The sequence below is a fragment of the Trifolium pratense genome, linkage group LG2 (assembly GCF_020283565.1).
Source record: "Trifolium pratense cultivar HEN17-A07 linkage group LG2, ARS_RC_1.1, whole genome shotgun sequence".
Taxonomy (NCBI): Eukaryota; Viridiplantae; Streptophyta; class Magnoliopsida; order Fabales; family Fabaceae; genus Trifolium; species Trifolium pratense.
In genome coordinates, this window is record NC_060060.1 from 10,497,167 (window position 1) to 10,510,455 (window position 13,289).

Sequence of the window (13,289 nt, forward strand, 5' to 3'; positions counted from 1 at the left end):
GCCCGAAAACATGTTAAAAAAGAAAATGTATTTTTGTAATTTGTGTATTTTTACGTTTTAGCATTAAATTTCTTGCATTAGAGTACATCATACATATTAAACACGACCTTTATTTTTTTACAATTTTTTTTTAAGATAAATGTTAACATGACCCTTTAATTATTTCAAATAAACAAAATTTTTATAATTTTTTATTTTGCTTTACAATGAGAATTGAACGGAGATTCACATTTCATGGAATTTTTTTTATAATAATCCTTTTTAAAACAAAAATTCATTTATTTAAACTTATTTCATTTTATTTTTTTATTTTTCATTCTCAAAGTATTTTTTTTTTTTTGGTACCAAAAACTAAGTATACACCTTTTGAGAGTTAGGGTGTGTGAGCGAGCGCAGAAAGTTTGTTTCCCATTTCGGAAGATGGCCATGGATAATAGCATCGATACTCCGTCTTCTCCTTCTCAGTCTCAGTATCAATATCAAATTGGGTAATCTTCATTCTTCTTCTATTATTACCTCTTTTGAATTATGTTATGTATTAACCCTTTTCTGTTTTTTCATCTTCTTCTTCAGTCACCCGCGTCATTTCTATCTTGCAGTAGACAGACTCCAATTCAAAATGGTATCATCATCATCTTCATCTTCATCTTCATCTCTACAATTCAATTCTACTTATTTTGATTTTGAATTTGATTAATTTTAATTTGATTGCAGCAAACGTTGGTTGATCTTCTTGATTTGGTTGGTCGGCGTTCTTGTTTGCCCATTGTTGTCTGTTGCAGCACTCGTGATGACCTTGACTCTCTCTGCTCTTCTCTTTCACCTCTCCCTTTCATTTCATCTTCTGCTTTGGTACTATTCATCATCCTTTTCCATTTTTCATTATCTTTTTCCCATTTTCTATATTATTTGGATTTAGGGTATTTTCAAATTGACTTATTTGAGCTTATATACTGGTATAAGTATTTGTGAGACCTTTCGGTAGAAGATATTGGAGAACTTATTGAAGTAGCTTTTAGCTTATATGATAAACGTTTATGCTATAAGTGTGTAATTAGATTGTTTATCCAAACGAGGCCTTAACTAGTTAACTTGTTTTCGCACATACATGTGCTTTTAATTTTAAGTATGACTATAACTAGTAAAGATCTTTAGTCTATTTAGTGGTATAAGCACTTGTGAAACTGTTCGGAAGAACTTATGGAAATAGCTTTTTGTTTATATGAAAAAATATTGTCTTTATTGTTTGTTACAGAAATAGCATATATATAAGCACTTATATGTTAAAGCTTACTTGCTCCGGCCTTAATTATAAGCAAATTTTCATTTTTTAGATTCATTGGATAACAAATGTATCTGGTCCATAATTAAGTTCAGATACATCAGTTACCCAATGAATCTAAACAGTGAAAGTTTGCTTATAATTAAGGTCAGAGGAAGTATGCTATAAGGGCTTAATTCAGTAGTTTATCCAAATGGGACTTGAATTTGTTCGCATACATACATGTGCTTTTGATTTAAGTATCAAAATAACTATTAAGGCTCTTGCACGAACTTGGGGAAAAAATGACGGAAAATAAATGGATGGATGGATGGATGTCATTGGTGTTTAGATTTCTTTATACGTGTTTTGGGTTTATGTTTCTGTGGTTCCTTGCTGACTTTTTGTTCTTCACTCAACTTGATTTTCTTTGTCATGTGTCGTCAGTACAGTGACCTTGCTGAAGATGAACGAGCTTTTGTTTTAGAGAAATTTTGTCAAGTGACAACGAGATGGAATCAGATTAGTCATGCTGGAGCAGGGAATGAAGATGATATTGGGAAAGATGATAGATCTCATGTGATTATTGTGACTGATGCTTGCCTTCCTCTTCTTACCTCTGGGGAGTCTCCCATGAATGCTCATCTTCTCATTAACTACGAGTTACCGGCGAAAAAGGTAATTACTTATTCTTTTCTTTTCTGTAATTCACATTTACCTCGAGACTTTCTGCGTTCACATGTTTCCCTTTGTATTATTCACCTCACAAAAAAGGAGACTCTGTATTATATTGTGGCTTTTCACAATTGTTTTTACTTTTCTCAATCTTCACCATACTGTTACTCATTGTGGTGTCACTTGTTGCTTGGGTGGAAGATCCTTTGTCGATTAATCAATTATATAAAACAGCAAAAGCTGCCTGTCAGATGATGTGCTGTTGTTTCTTTTGTACCTGAAACTGTATTGTACAACTTGGCTTTTGTGATGAAAGTTTTTTATTCATTAGATAAATTCATGTAAATCAGGTGGACTCTTAACCTCAAACCATTCTAAGGTTTAGCTGTATAAGGTTTCTTTTGTCCGGAGCCACCGCTTGCTATTGAGAAGAGAACTAACAAAATTTGTTTCTTCAGTTAGATTTTTGTTTCTCAAGAATCATCCATCTTTATACCTACCTATAGCCTCATTTTTCTTTAATAACAGAAGAATGCTGGTCTTGAAATTAAGTGTTGTAAAAGTGCTGTGTGTGTTTCCCTATTGTATCTTCCTCCTACCCCAACGATTCACTTTCCATTCTTCTCATAACCTTCATTTTTGTTTTTTTTTTTGTTTTTGTGCAGGAAACATACGGAAGGCGCTTGGCTTCTTGTTTAACAGCTGGTCCTTTTTTGCTGCCTTGTTCTATGGTTTGTTAAGTGGTAGTTTGGATGTTTGCATCATTGATTAGATTCCTGACTAATGTGCAGATGGAATTGTTATCAATATGGTTGTTGGTGGGGAAGTGGTAACTCTAAAAAGTATCGAAGAAAGTGCCGGCATTGTCATGCCAGAGATGCCAATGCAAGTAAGTCCAAAGAAGATAATATAGTTTTAGTTAAAGAGTCCAAAGAAGAAATAGATGAAAATTTATAAATATGCATACAAGTCCTAGAGACTTTCCTTTAAGTAGCTGTAAAACAAAGTATATCAAATACAAGTTTAGCAGAAGACGCACTATTCATAGCTTAGAGGTGCAAATCGAAAAACATTACTTATAGATGTGGCATATTTTAAGTATCTTAGATCAATCATACAAAATTTCAGGGAGGTAAAGGGAGACATTAATCATATGATTCAAGTTGGATGCATAAAATGAAGATTTTCTTTCGGTGTAATTTGTTGTAGAAAAGTATCACTCAAACAAAAGGCAAGATTTTATCACATAGTTTGTTTTATTTTGAAAAAGATTTTATCGCGTAGTTATAAAATCTGCAGTGTTTTATGGACTAAATACTGGACAATAGTCTATGAAAGATTAGTGTTGTAGAGATGAGAATGTATATATAAAATAAAATTAAGATTATGAATGAAGTTAAGGATAGAGACTTATCATATAGATGATATTGACATATGTGAAGACATGCAGAAGCACTTGGAGTGGATTAAGGATAATCAATGTATATAAGACAACAATAAGATTATGAATAAAGTCATGGGTAGAGTCTTATCATAGTTGATTTGGGCATATGTGAAGAAGACGTGTAGAAGCACTTCTAAGGAGAGTGGACTAAGGATAATCGAATAGTTGGAGGAAGAGGTAAACCTAAGAAAACTATAGGGCAAACCATCAATAAAGATCTAGACTTCAATGCGCAATATGTAGATATGGACCATTACAAAACATTTTGGCCTTATTCGATTCTTTTAACTAAGTACTAACCACACTTGATGGGAAGAAGACTTTGGTAATTGTTATTTGGGTCTTACTTTTGGTTAGATATATATGTTTTAACTAAGTATGGTTCTTTAATTGGTCTTATAGATTATATGTTTGGACATAATGCAGATTCTTGACATCTTATGATGTTTAACCCTTCTCCTTACCTGGAAGAAAGCAAAGAATTTGATTGCCTGCTCTCATGAATGGTTGAAGACTTTAAGATCTCCCATTACTTTGAATATCGTGTCAGGAACAACTACTCCCTTCTAGTTTCTGCACACAAAAGATACTAATAAGGTTCTTTTTTCTCTAGTTATTTTGCATGCAAGGACATCGATGTTTTGTCTTTAACATCTCCTAACTTTTTAATGTGGACATCTATACAATTTTTTTTTTGCAATGATAAGATGCATTTGTATTAAGCACAATGTGCAAGAGCCAAGAATGTTACAGTACAATAAGGAACTAATAACTAAGTTTAGCATACCTGAAAGCAAAAACAACAGAGATGAAAACACCCAAAACCAAATTAAAACCTAATAGCTGCTAAAACTCAAACATTTATCCACACCCACATATATATTCAATAAAAGCAAAATAAACCAATCTGAATCTCCCAAGTAATAAGCATGACCTGACCCCCCTTCTAAAACCTTGTTAGCTTGCTGCCATTCTGCCAATACATACAACTATACAAGTTACATGCATGCCTCCTTAGTCATTTATCAACAGCCTCGCCCTTGACTCTTCAATACACCAATATTGCCAAATTACTTGATCACTGTATTCTTAAACGTGAATAACAGAAGTAGGATATGCACCAACCTTCAACACAATATCCATACCTTACTGCCAATGACCTACCAAATTTCACACTGCTAGCTCCAAAAATACCCATGTTAGCGTATCACAGTTTAGTTGCTCTCTCCATACTTCTTCTGCTGCATAATTCCATTAATCCCACATAGCCAACCCAACAAATGAGCAAACCCCAAATTATCTGTTACTCTTCATACTACTTAGAATGCTGCAACAATCCTAGACATTCAAGCGGGTTCAAGCACAATTGAAAAACAGTATACTTGAGACTATTCACTTTAGTTTTCAAGCAATTTCATCATAATTTTTTTTCTGTCTTCCACTAAATTCTCCACCCTCAGTCACAGCTCACTTCATTGTGGTGAAATGCTTTTCCATTTCTTGTCTTCAAGATATACCAAATACAGTAAAATAATTCACGTTATTTTCCACTCTCACAGCTCACTTTATTTTCTACTTAATTCACGTTTCTAAAATTAGTCAATTATTTTAGTAAAAAAAATACTTACTGGACAATATTCAACTGAAAAATCGTCTTTTTGTTTTGGATTGGGTCAAAGTCCATTTCTAAGGCTCGGGTGCCTAGTCCAACTACGCACCACTGGTATTAGTGTCGAGCCACAAGGTAGAAGAACAAGCTCTCGAAGTCAATTTGCCATACGGACTCTCTATTTACAATTAGACGTCCACTCGACTCATGTCTAAAAAGACACAACTGTCTAATTGTTCACATCCACGTGACAGTCTCAACAACCCATAAAATGGATCAACCACAAAAATATACACTCGTTTAGAGAAAATCTTAAAATTCGTTGAAACTTCGCTGAATTAGACTGATCAGTTCTCAAAATTCGTGGAAACTTTGTTGAATTAGACTTATCAGTTCTCAAAATTTGTTGAAACTTTGCTGAATTAGGAAAAAAATGGTAACATTTAACAAGGCCCTTTAAGGGGGACTTGAAGCTAGACTTTTGATCAGAGGTTCAAGGGAGAACTGCAAGGAGAATCAAGATTGGCACTAGCGAAAAATGGTAACAAGGGCCTTTAAGGGGGACTTAGATATGTTGTTGTAGTAGATAAACATAATTTCATGCCATATTCAATTACGGCCGTTGGTTTAAGATCGCAAGGTTTAGATTACACATCAATTATAACACAGTTAAATGATCTTAGTCGTTATTCTAAATCAGACGGCCGACATTAATAATTGTGTGTCAAATCCAATTGGCATTGATCAAACAACCAAAAAAAAAAAAACACTCTTTTGCAAAATATTTTTTAAATAATGTAATTATTAAATATATAAATCCTCAAAGGCTCAAACTATACTCACACCTCATACGATTTGGCTGAGGATTACCGTTGAAGTCACGGTAAAAGTGAAAAAATCCGACAAGGAGATGCTTAGGATTGTAATGTAATGTGGCAGAACTCTATCTCAACCCACTCAACCCACTCAACCCACTACCGCGTCTGTACGTCATGGAATTTTTTTTTTCTACCCCAACAATTATCTCTTTACCCCAACATATTTTCCAATATGTCCATTATACCCTTCTCAAATTTTAGTATATTTTAATATTTTTTACTTTGTCGTTTTATAACTTTTCCGGTAGACTGATCACACCCCCGAAACACTGTTCCGATCATACTTTTTTTTTTTTTCGGGATGTTAATTTTACCGGAACATTTATTTTAAAGTGTTCCGGTTTAGAAAAAAATATGGATTGTTACCGGAACACTTTTTAAAAAGTGTTCCGGTTTGTATCATATTCAGAATTTTTATATTACATACCGGAACAAAGTGTTCTGGTAATGGTATTATACAAGTGTTCTGGAATAAGAATACGTCCATCACCTGGATAAGAAAAGCACTCAACCAGCGTGTATAGCTACCAAGCCTATAATACAAGAACAATTTTCAAAACACTTTTTAAAAAGGCTTCTGGTGTTAGTTGATATCTCATCAACAATGATATATAAATAACTTGTAATATGATTCAGAAACAGAAGAAAATGACTGATTGATATTAAATAGAAGTTTAAAAAATAACAACGACAGGACTCAAATCCATAGGCCTCTAATTATGGTTCCTGTAGAAGGAAGGGGAGGAACAAAGGAAGTATGGAAAATATGGTGTGGATGAGTCTGTCGTACATGATTGTAAGCAGGAGGCAATGATTGGTAGTTTTCTTTCTTATCTTCTGCACTTACATTATATATTCCTTTGTTTCAAGGAGTCCAGATCCATCCAAGAACTTGGGTACCCCTCCCTAAAAAGTTAGCTATCAAGTGGGAAGAACCAAACCACTTAAACACTCCATCAAACATCTCATACCATAATACCATAATACCCAAGTCCACATATCAAACAATAGAAGTTCTGTAATATAAACGTTCTATAATTACCATAATTACCGGAACACTTCTATAATACCAGAACACTTTTAAAGTGTTCCGGTATGTAATATAAAAGTTCTGCAAATGATATAAACCGGAACTCTTTTTAAAAAGTGTTCCGGTAACAATCCATATTTTTTTTAAACCGGAATACTTTGAAAAAATGTTCCGGTAAAATTAACATACCGGAAAACTTATTAAAAAGTGTACCGGTAATATTAACATACCGGAACACTTTTTAAAAAGTGTACCGGTAAAGTTAACTTACCGGTAACGATAAATACTTACCGGAACAGATTTTTTGGAGGATGAAAATTATACCGGAACAGTATAATACGACAAAAAAAATAATTTTAAAATATATTAATTTTTAATAAGGGTATATTGGGTATTTTTAAAAATATGTTGGGGTAGAATGAAGATTGTTGGGGTAGAAAAAAAAAATTTCTGTTACTATCTAGTCACTATCCACCCACCCAACAGACAAACCAACCACCGCGATCAAATTCAATTGTCAACCAAACCCATAACCATAACATAACCCACTTTCCCCTTTCACTACCCCCAACTCTCACACCACACACCACACACCACACCCACCAATAATACTTATACCCTATACCCTAAAACACAAAACACCAAATTTCCACATCATGGCGGCCACCACTCCCTCCTCCTCTTCACCACCAAAACCCACCCTCACCCTTTCCTCACTCACAAAAAAACCCCAACCCATCCCATGGACTCATCAAGAAACTATTAACCTCATCAGAGCTTATCAAGAAAAATGGTACTCTCTCAAACGTGGTCCACTTCGCGGCAGTCAATGGGAAGAAGTTGCCGTTGTAGTCGCTGCTCGTTGTGGTTACGATTACAATCATCCTTCTAAAACCGCTCTTCAATGTCGTCATAAGATGGAAAAACTCCGTCAACGTCACCGATCTGAAAAACACCGTCTCACCGCTACTTCCTCCGCTGTTTCTTCTCGTTCTTGGCAGTATTTTCGTCTCATGGATGATCTTGAACGTGGTCCTCTTCCTATCTCTGCTCGACCTGTTCTTCACAATTTCCCTGTATCTGATGAGGATAGTGATGGTGGTGAGAGAGGGAAAAAGCCTAGTGTTAGGTCAAGAAGTTTGAAGCATAGTGTTAGGTCAAGAAGTATGAATAATATTCTTAACCAGAAACCAGCTTTTACAAATGAAATTGATGATGGTGGTGATGATGATGATGATGAGGAGGAGGAGGAGGAGGAGGAGGAGGATGATGATGAAGAGGAGGATGAGGGAGTGACGATGATGAAGGGGTTGACGGCGGAGTTAAGAGGTTTTGCTGAGAGGATTGTTGGATTGGAAAATATGAAGATGGAGATGATGAAAGAAACTGAAAGGTTTAGGTTGGAGATGGAGAATAAGAGGATTCGTATGATACTTGAATCTCAATGGAGGATTGTTGATTCTATTGGAAAAGCATTTGGGTCTTCTTAGATTAGATTAGGTTAAAACCATCATTTTAATCAATGTTTTATATCTTGAATTTGTGTTATTGCAATTATATATCCCCTTAATCATAGAGGGTTATTTTATTTATCAAGAAAGGACAATTAGTGTATTAGTTTAGCAGATCACAGCGTGTCACTGTGATTTTGACGTCCTTGTGTGACTGTGATTTTGTCAAACTGTTTGTTCGAAACATGTAGTATGTGTTTGTTGTTGTATTGTACATAAAGCATTTTTAGGATGTTTTTATGAATTTGAAATTTACAGTTTACATGGTTGATTTGTTTGCAGAAATGAACGTAGGATATGAAATTATTGATCAAAATCAAAATAAACTCATTTATGATGTAGAAGAAACTAGCCAAGCTTCTGAAATAACACATTTATCCAACATAATAAACATTTTGAAATCTGAATTTTGAATATGTACAGAATGTTGAATGCCTCCTGTTTATAGATGATGAGATTGGCTTCTATTTACTCTTTTGATGATGAGTCTGAGCCTCGATCTTTTGCTTTACCTATTCATCAATCCTCATACTACTTTTGATAACTTTTCCTGATACCATGTTAAACTCAGAATCTGTATGTGGTATTGTCTGCCTTTTTTCATTAGGGAATTCTCCTTTAAATAATACCGATACAATATGATATGTAGCCTTAAATCTGCGAAATTAATGATTTATTAAACTGTCAAATTCCATTGACAGAAGGAAAATAATTCGTCGGGAAATTTCTTGTCTTTCAACATAAGAAACATTGTATTGTAAATTTAATCGTGTGGGATAATAATGTGTTCTCCTTTTCAATCAAATTTTTTCTATACTTTCTATACATAAGAGTCATAAGTGAGCCTTGCTCAAAATCCCTTCCACCGAAAGTTATTCTATTTACACCAAATCAGTGTCTATATATCAATGAGCAAATAACTTTAAACAACTAGCTAGTTACAATTGTAGTTTAAAAACTCTTGGCATGAGATTCTACTACTTTTCATCTACAATTGTAGGAAGCTTATGATATCTAATTCTAAATAACAAACCATAATTTAGTAGCACTCATAAACCATAATCATACTAAAGCCAAATTTACAGCTCTATATATCTTGTGTATCAAAAGTTCAAGAAAAATGGCATATTGAATTTGAGTTTCTTAAAGTTTCATGGTAGCTTTTCAGGGAAGCCAACTTCTCCACGAATAAATCTACCACAACAGAACAACTTCAAGTCAAGATAAACATCAAATGCAGAAATGAGTTTCCAACCAAAGAAAGAGTAAATAGAGCGAGTACTGTTTGAGAATTTTGAATCCAACAATGATGGTAAGGGTATTGGTGAAACTGAGGCAGTGAATGCATTTAAAGGCAAGGACACTAGCATGACTCGAATTCGGGACCTATGCAAAATCTATCTTTCTACTACTAGACCAAATGAAGGGATGTTTTTACAGTCCAAGACAGAAAATAGTGCTCTTGGTGCAGAAGGTGTATCGTCCTTTTAATTCCCTTTAGGGATTTATACATTTAAAATCAAACACCACTACCACTATACTCACTCACTTTGACTTTCAACTGAAACCTATATTTTGACTTAAATATTAATATAGGAATTGATAAGTTAATAAATCTACAAATGTATTTCTACCCGTGCTTAGCAGAGGTTTGAATACTAGTTTAACAAAAAAATTGTAAATTATCTCCTTATAAGTAGGACCAAAAGGGACACGATTATATTAAGCTTAAATACTCTTTTGAGCACTTAATTAATTTTCAAGTTTTGTTTTGCTCATTTATTTAATAAATGTCCCGTTTATGTCCCTTGAGTTTACCTCGTCAGCCAAAAATGTCCTTATTGTCAATTTTTAACACCAAATATATAAGGTAGACTAACACTATATGGGGTTCATCATAGACCTCAATAATAAAAATGATAAATAATAATAATAATAATAATAATAATAATAATAATAATAATAATAATAATAATAATAATAGTAATAATGATGATGATAAAAACTTAATAAAAGTAAAATTAGGACTAACATGATGTCAGTTTCCAAGCTGTTTTGTGGACATTGCCCTCTCCAAACTTACCACACAAAAAGGTTGGTGAGACCAGATAGATATGGCTTTGGCTATGATCATTTGACCGGTAACTACAAAGTTGTTACGATTTTTAGATATAATAATAGTAACAACGGTTATTATTATAGCAATATTGTTTATAAAACTCAAGTGAAGGTTCATACTTTGGGTACAGATTCTTGGAGGTTAATAGAGGACTTTCCGTCTGTAAGTTCTATTGCCTCTAATATTGATTCGGTTAAATATTTGAGTGGCACAATTAATTGGTTGCTACCTATTGATTGTTCAGTTAATTGTTGTATAATCTTATTTGTGTGGTCTTTCATAGTTCAATGTGTTGGTCTAATCCAGTGAGACTCCCTCTCATGATTCAACAGTGATATTAGAGTCTGATTCAACTCGATGGGGGAGCAGGAGAGATCCATGGTGTTAGGGAAAGATGTGGTCTATAACCTCACTTGTGCGGTTTCTCTTAATCTAATGCCTTGATCCAATCCAACAGGACTTTCCCTCATCCTCCAATAGTACTAGTATTAGAGACTTCCCCTCATGGCAAATAAAATTGGTTTGATATTGCTTTGTCATAAAGTTTTTGTCCTTCAACACTTTAGTATACATACATAATAACAAATTTAGAAATGACATGAGAATTTGATTCAACACAACAAGTAGGGCATGGTGCTGAATACACGGTTTTATAAAAAGTTCAAAAGGAATCATTAAATAGATATGCATTTCAAATTCAACTTGAACAACACAAAAAATTGGTTTTGCCTACTGAGTCATAAGTGAATTTTCCTGAAAGTCCTTTCCACAAAAAAATTATTCTAACTTACCAAATCAGGGACCAAATTAGTGTCTATCAATGAGCAAATAACTTTAACAAGAAGCTAGTCACAACCACAACTCTAAGAATCTAGAATAAAGCATATGCACAACTTAAGTTTAAAAATTCTTGGCATAAGAACAAATCTTTATTCAGATTCTACTACTTTTTCTCTACAAATCATATCAAGAGCCGTTCAATAGAGGTAAACTTATGATATCTATATAAACAAGTCATAATGTAGTTGGATTCATAAACCATAATCATAGTAAAGCCAAGTTTATATCTTCGTATACTTTTTTCGTATCAAAAGATTATGTCGAAATTTAGTTTCCTAAAGTTTAGTGGTAGCTTTTCGGGCAAGCCAAACTCTCCGCGAAAAAATATATCCCAAAAGAACAGCTTCAACTCGAGACAAACACGAACATCGAGTACCGAAATGAGTTTCCAACCTAAAAAAGATGAAATGAAATGGGTGTTTGAGAAATTCGACACCAACAAAGATGGCAAGATTAGTCTTGAAGAGTACAAATCAGCTGCAAAGGCTTTGGATAAAGGTATCGGTGATGGCGATGCATTGAAGGCATTCAAAGCAATGGACTCTGACAAAGATGGATTCATAGACTTTAAAGAGTTTATGGAAATGTTCAATGGAGAAGGTAGTAAGATAAAAGAAGAAGATATTAAGAGTGCTTTTCAAGTATTTGATATAAATGGTGATGGGAAAATTAGTGCTGAAGAATTGTCTCAAATTTTTAAAAGGCTAGGTGAGAGTTGTAGCCTTAGTGCTTGTAAGAAAATGGTTAAAGGTGTTGATGGAGATGGTGATGGTCTTATAGATATCAATGAGTTTACAAGGATGATGATGAATGGCAAGAAATTATTGGCTTAAGTGATTATGTTTATTGGTATATAGAGGAGAATAATGTTGTTTAGTGCTTCTGAAGTTTTTGTCTTAAAAATCTAGTACTTTATTTTGCTTATCCTTTTTTGAGTGCTAAAGTTTGGTTAAATGCATGGTGATTATCATTCTTTGATAGTTACTAGTGTCATGTTTTGAAACTAATAAATTGAATCTTATTTTTGTATTTGATTCTCTTTCTTTGTTCTGTTACAATTGATCTCCTATAAACATAATATTGCTACTAAGAATCGACAATTTTAGAAAAAGAAAATTTTAATTTTAAAAACACCAACTAAAATTCAGTTGGATTATTGCATAACCCCAATTGAAGTATGATATAAGGCCTGTTTGTTTGGATTAATTTATTTTTGAGTTTATGAAAAATAACTTATGCAAATAAATAAGCTTTTATGTTAATTCGTAAGTTCTCACCAACTAAAATTGTATTTTTATAAGCTAGTTTTTCATAAACTAACTTAACAAACTGTTTTTCATAAGCTCAAAAATAATCAAATTCAAATAGACTCATACTAGTAGATTATGATATTTTCTCTTTAGGCCCCCCATGGTTCTTTTTCACCCTCTGGATTTTACTTTTTTGCCCTTCAATAAAAACTTCAGTTTCTACGAATCGAATTTTTTTTGCCTTGAAAACAAAATTCGGTTTCTGTTAACCGAAATTTTCCTGAATTTGAACTAGAAAAAACTTCGGTTTCTGCGAACCGAAGTTTTTATCAAGGGCAAAATTGGAATATTGGGGGGTATAAAAGATACATGGGGGGCCCGGAGAGAAAATATCGTAGATTAGTTTGTGTTAAGTGTGAAGGTCGATAGTTAAAAGTTCGAATCAATGGGCTCAAATTCTCCACAACTTATAAACATTTTTTTATGGTTTCTCTCCCGACCCCCTCATTTCTTTTCTACCCCTTGAATTTCCGTTTTTGCCCTTGGGGTACTTCGGTTTATACGAACCGAATTTTTTTGTCATGCTAAAAAATTTCGGTTTATATAAACCGAAATATTCTGTTCCAAAATTTTTTCCAGCTTTCCTACATAAATTCTGCATGAGACCCTCAA

General features: G+C 33.6%; 3 protein-coding genes across 5 annotated transcripts; all 3 read left to right on the top strand.

Annotated features, from left to right (window-relative positions):
• The first annotated feature begins 351 nt into the window (after positions 1 to 351).
• Positions 352 to 3,850, top strand: LOC123908500 (ATP-dependent RNA helicase eIF4A). Of its 3 annotated transcripts, XR_006809629.1 has the most exons (8): positions 352 to 488; positions 574 to 622; positions 715 to 852; positions 1,709 to 1,939; positions 2,602 to 2,641; positions 2,728 to 2,825; positions 3,065 to 3,167; positions 3,807 to 3,850. XR_006809629.1 is itself a non-coding variant. In XM_045959155.1 (7 exons), the coding sequence occupies exons 1-7, from the start codon at positions 421 to 423 to the stop codon at positions 3,822 to 3,824; spliced, it is 642 nt and encodes a 213-aa protein (XP_045815111.1). In that variant the 5' UTR covers positions 352 to 420; the 3' UTR covers positions 3,825 to 3,850. The 3 variants fall into 3 exon arrangements, 2 of the variants coding, with proteins under 2 accessions (XP_045815111.1, XP_045815110.1); XM_045959155.1 differs by lacking the exon at positions 3,065 to 3,167; XM_045959154.1 differs by lacking the exons at positions 3,065 to 3,167; positions 3,807 to 3,850 and having other exon boundaries at positions 2,728 to 3,036.
• Positions 3,851 to 7,361: 3,511 nt separating this feature from the next.
• LOC123908499 (trihelix transcription factor ASIL1-like) lies at positions 7,362 to 8,670 on the top strand. The gene has a single exon (XM_045959153.1). It carries the CDS (start codon positions 7,554 to 7,556, stop codon positions 8,385 to 8,387), a length of 834 nt encoding a protein of 277 aa, XP_045815109.1. The 5' UTR covers positions 7,362 to 7,553; the 3' UTR covers positions 8,388 to 8,670.
• Positions 8,671 to 11,522: 2,852 nt separating this feature from the next.
• LOC123908312 (calmodulin-like protein 30) lies at positions 11,523 to 12,396 on the top strand. The gene has a single exon (XM_045958920.1). The coding sequence runs from the start codon at positions 11,625 to 11,627 to the stop codon at positions 12,198 to 12,200; it is 576 nt and encodes a 191-aa protein (XP_045814876.1). The 5' UTR covers positions 11,523 to 11,624; the 3' UTR covers positions 12,201 to 12,396.
• The last annotated feature ends 893 nt before the right edge of the window (positions 12,397 to 13,289 follow it).